This window comes from Macrotis lagotis, chromosome 6 (genome assembly GCF_037893015.1).
Source record: "Macrotis lagotis isolate mMagLag1 chromosome 6, bilby.v1.9.chrom.fasta, whole genome shotgun sequence".
In the NCBI taxonomy this organism is placed as follows: domain Eukaryota; kingdom Metazoa; phylum Chordata; class Mammalia; order Peramelemorphia; family Peramelidae; genus Macrotis; species Macrotis lagotis.
Window position 1 is genome coordinate 40,479,659 of NC_133663.1, and position 19,836 is coordinate 40,499,494.

The following is a 19,836-nucleotide window of genomic DNA, read 5'->3' on the forward strand; positions in this document are numbered from 1 at the left end:
TGAAGGTTTCATTGCCTTACAAAGAACTTTATATCTGATTCTGGAGAAGTTAGAGTCCCTTGAATTGGGGGTGATGGGGACAGACATATACTTTAGAAAAATCCCTTTGGCAGGAGGGGATGGACTGGAGTGGATCCAGTCCATCAGTCAATGAACATTAAGTGCCTTCTATGGACCAGAGAGTATGAGGCAGCAACAGTTGAGGCAAAAGGTGATGAGAACCTGAAGTAGAATCAGTTGTGTGAATGGAGAGAAGGGGATGTATATAAGAGATGTGAATATAGAAAGATTTGATGATGAATTGGATTGGGTGAGGGACACTTGCTCAGGGTCACTCAAGCCCTGCCCAAAATGAAGAAAGTCAGGATTTGAACTTGGGTCTTCTAATTCCAGATCCATTATCCATCTTGTCAAAAGTACAACCCAATGTCCTGTGAAGCTCTAGCAATTAATAATGGTTTTAGTTACAACTGACTAACTTCAAAATTTAAAGGACTATTTTCAGTCACTCCATAGACCTCTGCTCATTAGACTTTTCAAAACAAGATATTTATTCAAATCCTAGTTCTCACATTCTATCCACTGCACTTGCTAGACCTATGTCTTCATTATGGAACTCTCTCTTCACTAGTGCAGATTCCATGCCTTCTCATTCTGGGTGGCTCCTGCCTATGTCCTTCCAAAAATTTTTACACCCTAAGTTATGGGATCCCATGAATTTATTCTTTGATGAGTTCTCCAGATCTCCTCCATGGGTGACAGTGGACTGATTTAGAAGACCATCTTAACAAGGAGAGAAAGTAGAGTACTTTGGTGGGAACACCAAGATGCTCAGTTAGAGGACCTGGATTCAAATCCTATCTCTATTTCACACCTTCTGAGGGTTTCATTCAACTTTCCTATCCATAACATGATGGAGCTGGGCTTGAAGAACTCCAAGGTCCTTTCCAGCTCTAATATAATGATTCTTTATGTTTTTCAATTAAAAATTTTAAATTTTGGCTTTCCTTTCAATTGAAAAAAAAAGAAAAATAAGCATAGTAAGGCAAAAATGAATTCTTGAATTGATCATTCTGAAAAATATACATCTCGTTCTGAATCTGTCCTCTCTTGGATAGGCTGTTTCATCACTGTCATATATAATACTGGTTGGTTGTGTTGTTCAAGGTTCTTAAGTCTTTCAAAGTTGCCTTTACAATGTTGCTGGTATTGTCTACATTGTTCTTGTTCTACTCACTGTGTTCTGCATTATCCTAATCATATATGATTCTAAAGTTTGTCACAGAGCTACTATATTATTATTTTTTTAGATTTTTTTTTGCAAGGCAAATGGGATTAAGTGGCTTGTTCAAGGCCACACAGCTAGGTAATTATTAAATGTCTGAGGTCGGATTTGAACTCAGGTACTCCTGACTCCAGGGCCGGTGCTCTATCCACTGCGCAACCTAGCCACCCCTACTATATTATTTTTTAAAAAATGTTTTTTGATTTCCAGTATGGTAAATATCAGTAACTGTAACCATATATACAAAAGCTCTTAGGGGTCCTCAATAATTTTTTTCCAATTTAAATATTTTTGTTTATTTGTTTTTCCAATTACTTGCAACAGTAGTTTTCACCAATCATTTTTTCAAGATTTTGAGTTTTACATTTTTCTTCCTCCCTTCTCTCCCCCTTCCCCCCTTCCAAAAGCAATTTAATGTTGTCTCTGCATGTGTAACAATGTTAAACATAGATCCATATTAATCATGTTGCAAAAGAAGAATAAAATCCAAACAGAAGAAAAAATAACATAATATATAAGACAACTTTTAAAAATTGAAGATTGTAAGCTTTGGTCTGCATTTAGAATATGGATGGTATTTTCCAACACAAGTCTTTTAGAATTGTCTTTGATGGTTATACTGCTGAAATGAATAAGTCCATCATTGTTGATCATTACTCAGTTTGTTGTTAGGGTGTATAATGTTCTTCTGATTCTGCTCATTTCATTCAGCATCAGTTCATTTAAGTCTTTTCAGGCTTTTTTGAAGTCCCGTTCCTCATGACTTCTTATAGTACACTAGTGTTCCATTGTATCCATATTCCACAATTTGTTAAGTCATTTCTAATTGATGGACATCTTAATTTTCAGTTTTTTACTACCACGAAGAGAGCTGCTATGAATACTCTTGTACATGTGGAATTTCTACCCCTTTGTAGCATACAGACCCTTTGCTGGATCAAAGGGTTTGTACAGTTTTATTGTCCTTTGGGCATAATTCCAAATTGCTCGCCAGAAAGGTTGGATCTGTTCACAACTCCATCAACAATGCACTAATGTACTGGTTTTCCTATATCCCCTCCAACATCGATCATGTTCCTTTTTAGTCATATTGACCAATCTGATTGATGGGAGGTGGTTCCTCAGAGTTGTTTTAATTTGCATTTCTCTAATCAATAATGATTTAGTGCACTTTTTCATATGACTATAGATAACTTTAATTTCTTCATCTGAGAATTGCATTTCCATATCCTTTGACAATTTATCAATTAAGGAATGACTTGTTTTCTTATATATTTGACTCAGTTATTTTTATATTTTAGAAATAAGTCCTTTATCAGAATTACTAGTTGTAAAGCTTGTATCCCAATTTGATGCTTTTCTTTTAATCTTGGTTGTATTGGTTTTTGTACAAAACCTTTTTAATTTAATGCAATTAAAATTATTCATTTTGTCTTTTATAATGTTTTCTATCTCTTTTTTGGTCATAAACTACTATCCTTTCCATAGATAGACTATTCCTTGTTCTCCTAATTGGTTCATGATTTCTACTATGCTCTTTTTAGCATAACTAATCTTGATCTCTCTTTGTTATTATATGACATAATTTTTAAAAGATAAATCCAACAAGCAAACAATAGGAGTATCTGTTGTTCAGTTCAGTTGGCATTAATATAAACCATTCTTATCATTCTTCTACTTCTTTCCCCCAAGCTCCTCCTCCCCCAGTCTTCCCCCACCCACTTCGCTCTTTCCACTGGATTTCTTACATTAGGCTTTAAACTTTCTCTGAAAATATGTCTATTATCATTGACCTGTCTTACCTCTCTGTGATATCTTCCTTTGGAAAGGCATGAGCCTTAGTTGTGGTTTCTCAAGACATGGCCTTTGGGAAGGTCAAACATCATTTCCATGGGGGAAACATGAAGCCTGAAAAAAGAAGAAAAGACAATAGCTCCCCCTCAATACTTTTAGGTTCCTGTGACCTCATCCAGCTGCAGTTATTTCCTTAAATCCCCTCCTCTCTGAAACTCAGGAGAAAATCTTGAAGATCTGGTGCAGTTCCAAATTTCTTGCTAAGCTAGTTATGAACCTCTCTGGAATTATCTAGACTGGTCATAAAGTACTATACTTCTAGGCTGTCACTGAGAAGCCATTCTAGTTTGATGGACCTTTCCAGAGACTGTGTGCTGGTGGCCTAGCCTTGGAGAACCTGGCACCATCTCTATTTCAAAATGAGTCCCCAGACATGGACTTTCACTGGAGCAAGAATACTTTTCCTACATCTGGAGAGCAAAGGTGTCTTCTGAGACTTTCTCAGTGACATTTGCTGAGATTATTTACTTTGGATAACAAACTGAAGTGCATTTTTTTGTTGTTTATTACTTCTTTAGTTTTTATATTACCACAATAATCTTGTTGTAAAATTAAACATAATTCCCCTCCCCCCACAAAGATAGAGAAACCTCAAGAAAAATAAAGTGAGAGAAAAAAAACTGTGCTTCAGTTTGTATTCAGATACCATCAGCGCTGTCTCTGGGATGGATAGCATTCTTTGTCATAAGTTCATCGGAGAAGTTGCTTCAATATTTTTTCCCAAGTTACTATTGCTAGCTGTATTTCCCTTCATCCTATTTCTCCTCACCCTCATTTATTCTATTCTTTCTTTTCAAGCTGTCCCTCCTCAAAAGTGTATTGTATCTGACTACCCTCTACCATAATCTTTCTTCTCTTCTATCACCTATACCCCTTCTCATTCCCCCTTCCCTTTCCCCTTTCCACTCCATTATTTTTCTTGCCTCTTCTATATGAAATATCTTAGCCCATTTTACCTCTCCTTTCCCTTTCTCCATGTACATTCCTTTCTTTCCCACTAACTCCATCTCTATAATACATCATACCTTCATATTTAGCTCCCTCTTGTGCCTTGTCTATGTGCCTCCTTCTAAATGGCATATAGATGTACCCTACTAAATGAGAAGGTTCATATTCATCATCAGTATCATTTCCCCATCTCTTGTAATTAGTCCTTCCCATCCACCCTCTATGCTTCACCTGTGTCCTGTACTTGAAGATTAAACTTTCTGTTCACTTCTGGTCATTTCAACAGAAATGTCTGAAAGTCCCCTATTTCATTGAATATCATCTTTTCCCCTGAAAGAGTATGCTCAGTTTTCCTGGGTAGTTGATTCTGTGTTGTAATCCAAGCTCTTTTGCCTTCCAGAATATCATATTCTAGGTTCTATGAGCCCTTAATATAGACTTTGCTAGTCCTGTGTAATCCTGACTGTAGCTTCATACCTGAATTTCTTATTTCTGGCTGTTTTTAATATTTACTCTTTGACTTGGGAGGCCTGAAATTTGGCTAAAATATTCCTGGGAGTTTTTATTTTGGGATCTCTTTCAGGAGGTGATTGGCGGATTTCCTCAATTTCTAGTTTACCCTTGCTTCTAAGGCTATCAGGGCAATTTTCCTGAAGAATTTCTTGAAAAATGAAGTCTTGGGCTCTTTTCCTGGTAATGACTCTTAGGTAGCCCAGTAATTTTGAATCTGTTGTCCAGATCAGTTGTTTTTCCAATGAGATAGTTCACATTTTCTTCTAGTTTTTCATACTTTTAGTACTGTTTTATTGTTTCTTGATTTCTCACAAAGTCATCAGCTTCCTTTAGTTCCATTCTACATTTGAAAGAATTATTTTCTTCAGAGACCTTTTTTGCATCCTTTTCCATCTGGCCAATTCTGCTTTTTTTTCCTCATTGACCTTTTGAACTGCTTTTTCCATTTGACCCAAAATTGTTTTTAGGATGTTATTTTCTTCAGTATTTTTTTTTTTGTATCTCTTTCATTGAGCTGCTGACTTGGTTTTCATGATTTTCTTGCATTACTCTCATTTCTCTTCCCAATTTTTCCTCTAATTCTCTTACTTGATTCTCAAAATCTTTTCTGAGCCCTTTCATAACCTGAGACCAATTCCTATTTTGCTTGGAGACTTTCTATACAAAAGCTTTGACTTTCTGAGTGTATATTTTAGTTCTCCACAGGACCAAAGTAATTATTTACGATCAGATTCTTCTTCTTCTGTTGTTTGCTCACATACGATTTGATTTTAACTCTTTATTATGGTGAAACTCTGCTTCCAGGGTGAAGGATATACTCTCCCAAGTTTTTTGAGGATTTTTGCAGTTATTTTCAGGAACACCATACCCCCCCCCCCATTCTTTCAGGGACCTCAGTTCCTTCAATTTCTTATGAGAGACTCTTACTGCTCTCCTAGTCTGTACTTTGGTCTGTGGATGACTACAAGCATTCCCCTCTGCCCTGGAACTGTGAGGAAGATCCTTACTCTGCTATGATAGCATAGGACCCCTGACTGTGTCCTGGATCTGAGTATAGGCAAAGCAACAGAATTCTGCCCTAGGTATAGCAGAGAGACCTCTGCAGTCTTCCCCAATCCCTTTATTGTCTGTGGGCTGAGCATTCTAGAAGTCTGCTCCTCAGGCCTGCTTCTGTTTCCTGGGGCTGAAGCCTGCACTGGCCTGGGTTCGGTACTCACTCTGGTGTGGCAGGATTTTCCCACTGACCTTCCAAGTTGTTCATGGCAATCCATGGGTTGAGAGGTTTGACAACTTCCCCTACTGCCATGAACCTAGGCACTCCCAGTGACCCAGGTGCTTCACAGGTTGTTCCCACTCTGGTGGCCAGGGTGGGGCTGGCTGTACTGCATCCCTTTCCAACCCTGGTGGAACAAATCCTTCCCACAGATCTTCCAAGTTATTTTGGACCAGAAAATTGTTTCACTCATTCTTTCTGTGTGTTCCACCATTCTAGAATTTGGTTACAGCCATAATTTATTTATTTTTTAAAATTTAAATGTTTTTTTAATTTAATATTTATTCTCATTTTGTACAAATAATGGTTTTTTATATATTAATAAAATATTGTTTAAGAGTAAACAAAATACCCCCTCCCCCCAAAATATAGACTTGCTTGAGTGATAAAGTAGAGGGGAGAGAAAAAAATTAAAATTAAAATTAAAAAAATAATAGTAATAATTGTAGGTATGGCAAGGTGGTGCAGTGAATGGAGCACCAGCCCTGGAGCCAGCAGTACCCAAGCCCATATCCAGCCCCATACACCCAACAATCACCCAGCTGTGTGACATGCAAGCCACCCCAACCCCACTGCCCTGCAAAAACCAAAAAAAGAAAAAAAGACCCAAAATAAAATAAAATAGTGATAATAGTAGTGGTGGCTGGGTGGCAGACAGAGCATTGGCTCTTGAGCCAGGAGCACCCGGGTCCAAATCCGGCTTCAGACACCCAAAGATCACCCTGCTATGTGGCTCCAGGCAGGCCACCCAGCCCCATTTTCCCTGCACCCCCCAATAATAATAATAATAATAATAATAATAATAATAATAATAATAATAATAAATGTGCTTCAGTCTTTATTCCAACACCACCAATTCTGTCACAAGTGGATCACATTCTTTATGGTAAGTCCATCGCGAAAGTTACTTCCATATTTTTCCACCGTTGCCATTGCTGATCACAACTCCCTCCTTTCGTATTTCTCCACTACCATGTACTATATTTTTTCTCTCCTTTCTCTCTGACTCTGCTGTAGGGTAGCTGAGTGGCACAGCAGACAGATCCCTGGCCCTGGAGCCAACAGGCCCTGAGCCCCCATACCACCCCTTAGGCCCAGCATCTACCTGACCCTATGGTCCCAGACAGGCCATCCAATCCCAGCCCCCTGCAAGAAGTAAAAAGGAAAATGTGTTATATCTGACCACTCTCCCCCCATGGTCCATCCTCTCCTCCATCACTCACATCCCCCCCTTCCCCCTGTCCCCCCCCCACTCCTTCTTACTCCAGATGTCTATACCCCATTGAGTATATATGCTGTTTCCTCTCCTAGCCACCTCTGATGAGAGAGAAGATTCCCTCATTCCCCTTGCCTTCTCCCTTCCATATTATTGCAATAGCTCACTGTAATAAAGAAAAATCTTATTATATGAAATATCTTGGCCTATTCCCCCTCTCCTTTTTCTTTCTCCCATTACATTTCCCTTTTTTTCTATTGACTCCATTTTTACATCATATTTTATCTTTGAATTCAGCTTTCTCCTGTGCTTCAACTATAAAAGCTCCCTCTACCTGCTCTATTAACTGAGAAGGTTCATATGAGTATTATCAGTGTCATTTTTCTATGCAGGAATACATGCAGTTCATCATCATTAAGTCCCTCATATTTTCCCCTTCTCCTCCAATCTCCATGCTTCACCTGAGTCCTGTATCTGAAGATCAAACCGTCTGTTCAGCTCTGGCCATTCCAACAGGAACATTCGAAATTCCCCTGGTACATTGAAAGTCCATCTTTTTCCCTGGAAGAGGACATTCATGTTTGCTGGGTAGTTGATTCTCAGTTGCATTCTAAGCTCTTTTGCCTTCTGGGATATTATATTCCCAGCCCTATGAGCTTTTAATGTAGTTGCTGCTAAGTCCTGTGTGATCTTGACTGCAGCTCCACGATATTTGAACTGTGTCCTTCTGGCTGCTTGTAATATTTTCTCTTTGACTTGGGAGTTCTGGAACTTGGCTATAATATTCCTGGGGGTTGGTTTTTTGGGATCTCTTTCTCGGGGGGATCGGTGGATTCTCTCCATTTCTATTTTGCCCTCTGCTTCTAGGATATCAGGGCAATTTTCCTGTAGTAATTCTTTGAAAATGATGTCAAGGCTCTTTTCCTGACCATGACTTTCAGGTATTCCAATAATTTTTAAATTATCTTTCCTAAATCTGTTTTCCATATCAGTTGTTTTTTCAATGAGATGTTTCACATTTTTTTCTAATTTTTCATTCGTTTGGCTTTGAAGTTATGAATCCTGGTTTCTCGTAAATTCATCAATCTCCCTGAGTTCCATTCTTTGTTTGAAGGATTTGTTCTCCTCGGAGAGTTTTCTTATCTCTTTTTTCCATCTGGCCAATTTTGCTTTTAAAGCATTCTTCTCCTCAATAACTTTTTGAACTGTTTTATCCATTTGACCTAAGCTGGTTTTTAGCATGCTATTTTCTTCAGCATTTTTTTTGGATTTCCTTGACTAGGCTGCTGATTCATTTTCATGTTTTTCCTGCATCTCTCTCCTTTCTTTTCTCAGTTTTTCTTCTAACGCCCTCATTTGATTTTCAAAGTGTTTTTTGAGCTCTGTCATAGCCTGAGCCCAATTTCTATTTTGGTTGGAGTCTTTAGATGCAGGAGCTTGTGCTTCCTCATCTTCAGATTGAGTGTTTTGATCCTTCTTGGGCTCATATGCAAAATATTTCTCAATGGTGTTCCTCTTGTTTCTCTGCTTGCTCATTTTCCCAGCCTGAGCCTGGTTTTGGGGTGCTTCCTGAGCTTTTGGGACACTCCCACAAGGATCTGAGTGTGTGAGGCTCTGTCCTCCCTCCTGGTCTGTGAATGACCATATGCGCCCCCCTCTGCCATGGGACTGAGGTGGAGGGGGCCCCTGCTATTCTATGGGGGAGCCTAGACTGTGATCAGGATCTGAATGTGGTCAGAGCCCCAGAGTTCTGTTCCAGGGAAAGAGGATAGAGCTCGGCAGTCTCTCTCTTCATTCCCCTCCCTCAGCCCAATGGGCTCATGCCCTGGGGGCTCCTACTCACTTCTGTTCCTAGATCTGGGCTGCAGAAAGACAAGTTGCTTGCTGTGTGCCCTGAGGGCTGGGCTTCACGTGCTTGCTCTGGCAGAGGTCCCCTGCTGATCCCCAAGTTGTGCCTGGTGCTCTCCCCGAAGTAGCTCAGGAAACTCCCCAGCTGCTGTGAGCCACGGCTCCCAGTGCCCTGAAGCTGCCTCCGGGAGGCTGAAGTTCTTTTGCTCTGGTGGGCCACCCTTCTGGTGGGCCACCCCTCTGGGTGGGCCGCCCCTCTGATCCCGGGGAGCAGAGCCTTTCTGCTCTTTTCCAGGTTACCTTGAGTAGGAGAACTGCCTCACTGGGTCCCTCTGTGGGTTCTGTTTCTCGAAAATTTACTTAGAGTCCTTAGTTTATAAGTTTTATGAGAGAGCGCCTAAGAGAGGATCCTCTCTTGTCGCCATCTTGGGTCTGCCCCTATAGCCATAATTTAAAGGCATTTGGATTGGTCTGGGGGAGAGCTTCTGGGATTACCTGCTTTCACTCCACCTTCTTGTCTCTACCCCTTGAAGTGCAATTCTATAGGATCATAAAACTGAGACTAGAAGTGACCAAACTCCTCAAAGGCCGTGGAGTTCAACCACCTCATTTTATAGGGAAAGAAACTGGGGCTTAGGGAGGATGTGACTTACTCAATGTCATACAGATAGGAAGTGTGTGAGAGATGAGATTTGAATCTTGCTCCTCCAATTCTAGGGTGTTTTTTCTTTCTCAGAACCTCTCTGATTGAATTCTCTCTATGAAGGACAAAAATCTCATGTCACATGACTGGACAGGGTTTCCCTGGGTATAGAAAGAAGACAACAGCTGTCTGCCCTCCAGCAGGGTTACAGGGGATTTGTTGATGTGCACTTTGAGGGGCTGGCTTAGGTCTCCTTGGGAGATAGGATTGTGTTTTTCTTTAGAATTGAGAAAACCACACACAGCTACCTAGAGAAATAAATCATTCTCCGCTGGAGCTGCCTGGAGATCCAATTACACATCTGTGGTTTCCCTTGGTAACTACTCTCAGTCTGACCTGGGCACATCCTGCAGGTGTGTCCTAGCAGTCTGTCCTTCCTTCTCTCTTGTCTCCTATCATTTTTAACTTCTATTTCTCTTTATTTAATAGCAGACACTTTTCTGTTGTGGGGAAGAAGAAACATTATATTCAACCTAATGAAATTTGAAATAATAACATCTGACATTTTCATCAGCTTTTTAATACTGGCATAGTGTTTTTGCATATACTTTTTACTTTGATCTTCACATCAGCCTGGGGAGGTGGGTGTTACTCTTATTTCCAATGATCAGGAAACTGAGTAACATACTGGGTGTTTGGCAGGATTCAAACTCAGGTCTTTCTGACTCCTAGTCCATCTTTTCTTTTCTTTTTTCTTTTTTCTTTTTGGCAAGACAATGGGGTTAAGTGACTTGCTCAAGGTCACACAGCTAGGTAATTATTAAGTATCTGAAGTCAGATTTGGACTCAGGTCCTCCTGCCTCCAAGGCTGGTGCTCTTTCCATTGTTTCACTTAACTTCCCCCAAGTCCATCTTTTCTATTTTCTGGGTCATACTACTTTTTATATGAGGAAGCAGAAGTGCTTGATTTTCCTAACAAAAAATGCCCCTGGATTTTCTTCTCTTCTTCCATGCAGAAGGAACACTCAATTCTTTGCCCTCCTCTTTGAGATCCTCTGGTAGGGATATTGTATCCAGTGATGCATATTGCAGTCCATCTCTGTCTTCCCTTCTCATTCTTTTTCTCCCCCCTCCATCCCCATCCTAAGTGGCTCTTGTCCATTCATGACATATTCATTCCTGAAAGACTATCCAAATGTGTTTGAGGGCCTTCCTCTGATTTTAACATCTTGAGGATACAGGTTCTATCTGATAACTGGGGCTCTACCTTAAGCTCTCTTTTCTTCTCCTTATTTCTTCTATTTGTGAACTCATCTTTCTCCCAAATTCTCCATTTTTTCTAACTGTACTATTTCTATTAAGAATATCACCAATTCCTAGGATTGCAATTTAATTGTTACTGTTATCTCCTCATTGTTTCTCACCTCCCAAACTCATCTGTTGCTAAGTCCTTTTGATTCTTCCTTTCCAACATCTCTCCTACATGACCCTTTTTTGATGCAGCCATCCCCTTGGTGTAGATCCTCATTATCTCTTGTGGGGATTACATCAATCTTCCTATCACAAATTTTCCCCAACTTGAGTCCATTCTTCACTCAACTGACAAATAGACCTTCCTAAAGTACAGGTCTGACCATGTCATCCCTCATTTAATAAAATCTAGTGACTCTCTATTACTCCTCTGTTTGATGTTTGAAGTCTTTAACCTGGCCTTTCTCTGCTTCAAGTTTTCTTCTGTCTTTCATATTCTCTGTGATATATTGACTTCTGGCCTCCTTGGCATTCCTTGAACAAATGTTTATCTTCCAGTTGAATTTTCATTGACTGTCTATTTTCCCTAGAATTCTCTTCCTCATTATCTCTGCCTTATGACTTTACTCCTTCAAGATGCAGATAAAATTCCATCTTCTGCAAGAAGCTTTTATGCGTCTTCCTTAATGTTAATCTTTTCTCTTTGAGATTACCTTCAATTTATCCTGCAAATACCTTTATACATAGTTGTTTGCCTGTTAATTCCCTCCATTAGATTGTGAGCTCTTGAGATCAGGGACTGTTTGTGTCCTTTTTTGTATCCACACATGGTAGATACTTAATAAATATTTCTTGATTTGATCATAGATTGGCTGTCCATAGATAATCAGGATAGAAGTCTTTATCCATAGGAGACTAATAACCATGGACAGGACTCTGAGCCATCAATTTCTTGGAGATTTGAGCTTATAGATTATAGCAATCTTTTAATTCAATTTTATCCAAAATGAATGTCTCAGGGGCAGCTAGGTGGTGTAGTGAATAGAGCACTGGCCCTGGAATCAGGAGGACCCAAGTTCAAATCCAGTCTCAGACACTTAATAATTACCTAGCTATGTGACCTTGGGCAAGTCACTTAACACCACTGCCTTGCAAAAACAAAAACAAAAACCTGAAATGAAGGTCTTGCTTCTAAATCATCTTGGGAAACTGAGGCCATTAGGTAGGATGAGACAACTTGCCCCAGATCATCTGCAGAATTATGAAACAAAGAGGGAGTGAAATTTTCCCTTTTGCTAGAAGTTCTTATGTGGTCCTCAGGACTTTTCAAGTGATCCTTGGCTTGACATCTCATCTGTCAAATTATAGGCTGTTCATGCTTGACCTGTCATTTGCCATCTTGTGGACCACTCATGGCATCATGAATTAGTGATCTATGGATATTGTAACTAATAAAGACAATTATCATCTCTTTGATGTCATTGCACACAAATTAATCCGTCTGTTCCAAAGGTTGATGGGATTTTTCTCTTTCTCTTTTTTAAAAAAGTCAAAGTAGAAATATTAGTCTGAAGATTTTAAAACTTGAAGAACATTGTTCTGGTCACTAATGTTAACTTCTTTTTGATTTCCATGGACCCTGGAGATTATTTTCATTTAGTTATTTCTCCATAGTTTATGTGAAACAGGTTGAAGCTTGAAACACACTATCAACTTGGCCTTAGTAATATTCAGAAAATTCACTCAAGCCATTAAAATCCCAATGGTTCCTATAAATTGAGATCTCTTTTCATTATTTGGGATACTGAAATGGGAGATCGAAAAAATTCAATTGCCTTAAACATTGTTTTGATGCTTGCTCAGATCAATAGAAAATTCCATTTCCCTGTGAAAGAATAGCACATCTCCAGGCAATTAAAAAATGTTTATCCAGAAAATGTGGTTTGTTCAAATGAGCCCAGTATAGGAAGTCAGAGCGTGGAAGTACATTTATGGATCTTTCACTCTGTTGCTTTCAACTGGTTAAATATTTGAGAACAAATGGGACAGGATTTCCACTAAGGGAAGTTGTGAGTCTTCTTGAGATAAATATTAGGATCATTGAGATAAATCATTAGCTTTATCTTGAGATAAATCATTAGAATTATTGAGATAAACATTAAAATCCAATAGGACTGTATGGGATCTCAGAAGTCATCTAATTTAACTGATATTTGATAAAAGAATCCTTTCAATATGCTCATTAAGTCAATTTTCATCTAGAGGCTGCTTACAACACTCTTGTGAGGGTGAACCTATTAATTTCCTGAGCAAACCTGTTTGGGGTACTTTTTTTGCGGGGGGGGGGGAAGGCCAGGGATTTTGTTACTTTGGAGAATTCCCTTGGGGAATTTTCTTGCCCAACCCTGATTAGAATACATTGATATTTATAATCTCAGGGAGTTGTCTAGGACTCTGTGGAGGTTAAGTTACCTGTCCAGGGTCACACAACCAGGATTTGTTGAAGAGAGGGCTTGAACTTCCTTACTCAAAGGTTCTCTATCTACTCTGCTAAGTTATTTTTCAGTACTAGTTTTTGGGAAGGTTTTCCTCATAGAACAACTAAACCATTATCCTTTTTTTTAAAGTTTTTTTTGCAAGGCATACAGGGTTAAGTGGCTTGCCCAAGGCCACACAGCTGGGTAATTATTAAGTGTCTGAGACCGGATTTGAACCCAGGTACTCCTGACTCCAGGGCTGGTGCTTTATCCACTGTGCCACCTAGCCGCCCCTAAACCATTATCTTTGCAATGTCCACTGTTGATCCTAGTTTTGGTTTCTGGAACCAAATAGAGCAAGTCTGTTTCCTTTTTTGCTGTATATCTCTAGATATTTGAAGGCAAGGTATCCAGTCTTTCTGAAATATATTGATTAGGACTTTGTAAAATTATTTTGAATGAATGAATAGACTTCTGTTCTTTGGGTGAACCATTCTCAGTTTCCTTGCAATAAAAAGAAACACTTTGAAAATGGAAGGTGGTCTAAAAAGAAGACTAGAGAGTGGAGTCAGATGCTACCAGCTGTTGAAGTGACTGGTGGGAGAGATGGTTGTCAGGCTGACATTGGCACCATTTCATTGGCATTTGGTTTCCCAGCTGGCTCGGCAATCAGTGCTTGGTCTCAGGGTGGGAATCCCTCTTAAGAGAGTTCTGGGAATTGCAAGGGTCCACCCCAGAATGTTGAACTGATGGTTCCAGAATTAGCCCCCAGATTACTATCTGGCTCTGGCTAGCTGAAGGCTAGCTCCTGGGCTACATTGAATTTACAATGATATCTTTTGATCATTTGAAGTCTTTACCTTCCCCAACCTGAAATAATTATATATTAGAGGCTCTCCAAGTGATGTCCCCATTTACCCCAGCAAAACTGAAGCATTTTGAGAGCTACAAGCCAACAGAACATCAGAGCTGGGCAAGTGAAAGGAGAAACACAAGTTATGTTTTGGTAAATATTAGCTTTCAGTAATTTAGGGATCCTGACTGGGTGTTTGTTTAAGGTGGGTAGGTTATGAATTTAGGCTTGTCTGTGAAATAAAGGGATTTTTAGAAGCAAAATAACAGAATTAAATGAAGATAAAGTTTGAGGTTTAGGAAGGAAATTTGAGCTTTCTCTGTATGAAAAAGATTAACTTTGCTAATATCCTATGGAAGCATGCCATCCCTCCTGGAATTATTTTGTGAATTCTCTGTTTCTATGCTGTGCCTCCCCTTGATTCTACCACTTTGAGGGAGGTCCATTTGTCATTTTTGACTTTATATCTCAGACATATGACATCAAACCTGGCATCTAGGAGACCCTTAATAAATGCATGTTGAACTGAAGATTTGCTCGTAAAATAACATTATTCAAAGGATCCTTTGCTCACTTTTAAAATTATTGACCTTATAGTTTGTGGCCTCAGTTCTCATAATTTTCCTAAGATTATTTTTTCAGATTATGATGTACTTTTACTTTTTGAAGAATAGGTGTTTTTTATGATGTCATATTTTTTCTTGGACTCATGAAAATGATAATTACTTTTAAAACTAATAACAGACTCATGAGTGCTTTGCAAAGCTCTTTCTCTCACAACAACCATTTTAAAGATGTGTAAACAGAGGCCCAAAGAGCTCAGGATGACATAGTTAAGTGGCAGTGCTGGGATGCAAACCCTGGGATTTTTTCTCTACTTGTGTGATCTTGGACAAGTTACTTAATGTCTCTCAGCCTCAGTTTCCTCATCTGTAAAATGGGTGAGTTTGGACTAAATGACTCTGAAATCTGCATTCTACACCTAGGATTCTACAATTTCTAAGTCGTTGACCATTCTACCCTTTGTGTGTCTACACCAAGGTGTCTAAACTGTCCTATAGACTATCCCATTCATTTTTGAACCTGTAGGGTACAAGGGTTTGTAGCTGTCTATTTTAAGTTAGCACTGGAACCAAGAAATTCTACTTGACATCTTTCTGCAGCAAGCAAAACAATTTGCTCAAGTTGGTGGGGAGGTGGGAGGAGGGATTATTTAAAATCCACAACTATGTGGCTTATCCCCATCACTCCTAACATCTAAATATACAAACATGAGTTAGAATGCTGGCATTAAACCTTTTCTCATGTGTGGAAATGAACCTGAGAAGTCCACACATTGCTCATTAAGAGTTTTCCATGAGTCCTTCTCTCCTAGCCTTTGCCAGAGATTTGCCAAGGGAAGAGGCTATGATTTGATAAACAAATAACAAATTAGGCAAGCTCATCTTTCTAACTTGAGAGTTCTCTGAAACATGATGAGAACATGTCTTTCTCGTGTTCTGATGCTTCTTTCTCCAGATTACTGCCTAAATTCTCCTCTTTGATTCTAAATGAGTCATTGTCTATTGTGAAAACCATTCCATGCTAATCTCTGTGAAATGATTGACAAAGGACTGTAAGACATATTTAGCAACTCACTCTCAGCCTCAGTTTCCTCATCTCCCAAAATGAGGAGGCCCTTTCAATCCTGGTTTCTGAGATCTCTCCTGCCTTGGATTTTTAATGTTTCAAGGTCCCTCTCAGTTCTGCTGTTTTGTCTTCTAAGGTATCTTCTAGCTCTAATAGTTTATTTTTGAAAATCTGATGCAGTCTTGCTATTATACTTTCTTAGGTTCTGTTCTGTCTTCCTATGTGTTTTAAAGTCCCTTCCAGCTTTCATATTCTGTGTTCTGAGATCCACCTAGCTCATACTCTCTTTTTGTCCATATTTTTATTTTCTGTATTGTGGTCATTCTATTCTCATTTTGTTCCACAATGTTCAGAGATCATAAAATTTTACAATCCAAGCGAATATTCTCTTTGGCTTTGTCCTTTTTTTGTAGGGATTAATTTAATAGATATATCTGTAATCTTAGTTATGAAAAATTCATTCCTGGCTTTGGGAAAGTTGAGGGAAAAGCTATTGGAGAAAAACTTGTTGCACACATCACATATAGATAAAAATATTAAGCTGCTATATTTTCTGCCTTTGGTCTTTATTGGGGTCACCTTGGCCAAGGGTCTTACTTCTCTAACCTTTTTGTTTTTTTTTCTTTTTCCCAGATCTAGAAATGACTGGAGATTTCAATAGTGATGATTATGAATATGAAGATGAAGCCAAGCTTGTTATATTTCCAGACCACTACGAAATTGCATTGCCAAATATAGAGGAGTTACCTGCACTGGTCAGTGGATGTGTATTGCTGATAGATAGAGATGAATGCATGTGATTTCAAACTTGATCTTTTGGGAAGATGTGTGTATAAATGCACTTGTGTTTCAGAGAGAGAAATTCAATAGAATCTGACAGACATTTATTAAGTGCCTACTGGATACCAGTCACTACTAAATTCCATGGAGACAGAGGCAAAAAACCAAAACAATTCTTGCCTCAAGGAGCTTACATTCTATTGGGGGGTGGTGGATATGGTTCCAGAAAAACAGAATAAGATGGAAAAAAGATACTTAAATAAAATAAAAGCAAAATAAATAAAATAAATAAATGAAAAAATGAAAAAAAATTATATACCATGTAACTTAAGGGGGGAAGAGCATTAATGACTGGAAGATATCATGTATGTAAAGTATCATTTGGGCTGAATCCTGTAGGGATTTAGGGATGTGAAGGAATCCCTAGAAAGAAAGAGTGTTCTGGGAGGGGAGGTAGCATGTGCAAGTCATGGAGGTAGCAGATGGAGTGTCCCATATGGAGAACTTAAAGTAGACTGGAACTTAGAATGCATGATGAGGAATTATGTGAGATATCTTTTTTTTCCCCCTAAAAGGTCTTAGTAGCATCTAAATGTCAGAAGAAGCAAGACTTGCTTTGTCATGAATTGTTTCTACTGTGATACAATGTAAAGAACTCTGACTTTGGGGTCAGATGAACTGAGATTGATCCTTGCTCCCTATGTGATCTTGGGCAAGGCCCTGAATCAGATTTCTCCTTTGTAAAACGAGGGGGTTGGACTGTATGGGATCCTTGGACCCTTCTAGCCACAGAACTACGATTTGATAATCTGTTGCTTGTGAAAGAGTTCTGTTTAATCTTGGTTGCTTGGTTAAAGAGTCTGCCCAAGGACAGGCTCTGCCAGTCATTGCTCAAGACTACCTGGGGTCTGTGTGCCATGGAACTATGACCTTGCCCATTTGCATGCAAAGGAAAATGGAAGCTGGGACTGCTCGTCATTTCCTTTCCTTTTCTTTTCCTTTTTTCCTCCCATATAGACACAATGTGCTTTGCTAGTCATTATAAATGCAAGCTATATCATTGCTGTGTCCTTCTCTGGCATTGCCCTTGACCTGACTGAAGTGTTTAAAGATGGGAGTCAACCCTGCCTCAGCTTCCTACAATTGAATAGTTGTTCTTGACTCCAAAGAAGAACTCTTTCAATTTGCTTCCCCTTTTTCTCTTCCTCCCTCTCCCTTCCTTTCCTCTTCCTTTTCTCAAGAGGCAGCATGGTCTAGTCAAAGAGAGCCAGATTGGAAAGCATAAAGATCTGAGTTCAAATTCTGCCACAGGCACTTGGTAGCTGTGTGATCCTGGGCAAGTCAGTTAACTTCTGTTAACTTCAGTTTCTTCATTTGGAACCCTCACAGGATTGTTGGGTGGATCAAATGAGGTAATATATAAAAAGTCATATAGATTATACAAATGTCAGTAATATTAATATTTTCCCCTGTTGTTTAGGTTCTCCCCTCTTTCTTCTTCTTCTTCTTCTCCCTTCCCTCTTCCGTCTCCAAAGGGGCAGTTGAGAGATATAGGGGTTGTGGCAACAGGAAGAAATGTGAAATTTGAGACAGTGTGATAGAATGGGTACACAGAGTTAGAAAGACTTGATTTTGAATCTACCCTCAGATTGTTACTAGCTGCATGTGAACCTGGATCACATCACTGCACTGTGCCTCAGTCTCCCCAAATGTAAAATGAGGGGATTGGAACTGATGATCTCTCAGATCCTTTTAAAATGTGAATCTATGTTTCTGTGAATGAACCACGTGTTTCTAAACTTTTTTCTTTTTCTTTCCTGTCCTTCTTTCCAGCCCTGCTTAACTTGGGTGATGCTTGCCAGGACCTAGAGTTTTCTGGACAGTATTTCCCAGCATGCTCAGACACCTGTTCACTCCTGCTTGCCAGGAGGGCTCATTTATATTTTGTGAATCTGGGTTTGTGAGAGCCAGTCATTCACTCTCTTTTTTGCCGTTGACTTACTCGATAAGGAAAATTGGTTCTGGGAGAACAAAATTTATGTATTTGTTTAGTATGGTCTTACTTTCTTTGTTCATTTTTTTAAGTATTCTGAACCAAAAAGTAGGTACTTAAATAAATGCCTACCTCAGAAATTAGCCCTGTGGCTTCCTGGGACAATTCCCTTAAAGTCCCTTAGCCTCAGTTTCCCCATTTAGAAATGAGGATATAACTCAAGGGATTTTGTTGTGAGATTTACATGAAATAATGTATTTAAAATGGAATGTATCAAAAAAGTAGCCCAAACTGGAAACTGTAAAGTGGTATAAAATTGTCATTTATTATTATTATTATTGTTGCTGTTGAATTGATCCTCTGATAAATCAAAGAATGCTAATAGCTAGCTTCGAAGTTTGCAGATTTGAGGTTCATAGCAACCCTGGGAGGTAGGCGCTAGCAATATCCTTATGTTATAGATGAAGAAACTGAGGCAGACAGAAGTGAAGCAGGTCAACCTGGGATCAGACAGATAGTACATATTGGAGGGTAGATTTGAATTCAGTCTTCCTAACTTTGGATTTAGCACTTGATCCGCTGGACCTTCTTGCTGCTTCTGTAGATACCAGAGATTCTTTTACAATCGTCTGTTTTTTCCTATTCTATTGTGTTATAGAAATGCTTGTTTTATTTCCCAAGTTCAGAAAAGTAAAGAAAAAAGTTCAAAAAAGTTCAGAAATCATATTTGATAAAATTCAGAGTCTGTTTTTTGTCTCTTTTTTTTTATCTTTTGTGCTTATTGCAGTGTCTTGTTTATTTTAGGTACTTAATGCTTGTTGATTTGATTTTTCTGAATAACACTAGGGCTCCTATATCACTGTTAGACAAATGTAAAATTTTTATGGTTATATTTTAAAGCAAAATTTCCATATAGATATCTGCCTTTAGGGGAAAGTGAAATAATATATCATAAATAAATCTTACACTTTCTTTTATGTCTTCATTAACCTCATATCTTCTTGGAAAAACAAATTACTTGTGAAAGCTTTTCATCCTATCAATCTTTTAGATTTAGATCTCATCAATATCCAGCAACATGGGCAGCTTGGGGGCACAGTGGATAGAGTGTTCGGCTTAGAGTCAGGAAAACCTGAGTACAAATCTGTCCTCAGACTTAGTAACTATATGACCCTAGGCAAGTCACATAACCCTGTTTGTCTTAGTTTCCTTTTCTGTCAGATGAGTTAGAGAAGGAAATGGCAAACCATTGCACTCTTTTTGCCAAGAAAAC

General features: G+C 39.0%; 1 protein-coding gene across 3 annotated transcripts in view; it reads left to right on the top strand.

The window, feature by feature from the left end:
* The window catches only part of USP13 (ubiquitin specific peptidase 13), a 148,298-nt gene that overhangs the window by 55,696 nt on the left and 72,766 nt on the right, over positions 1-19,836 (top strand). For all 3 annotated transcript variants that reach the window (XM_074190991.1, XM_074190993.1, XM_074190994.1), the window contains one exon: positions 16,424-16,545. In XM_074190991.1, coding sequence (XP_074047092.1) covers positions 16,424-16,545 — 122 coding nt within the window. The remainder of the gene's footprint in view (positions 1-16,423; positions 16,546-19,836) is intronic.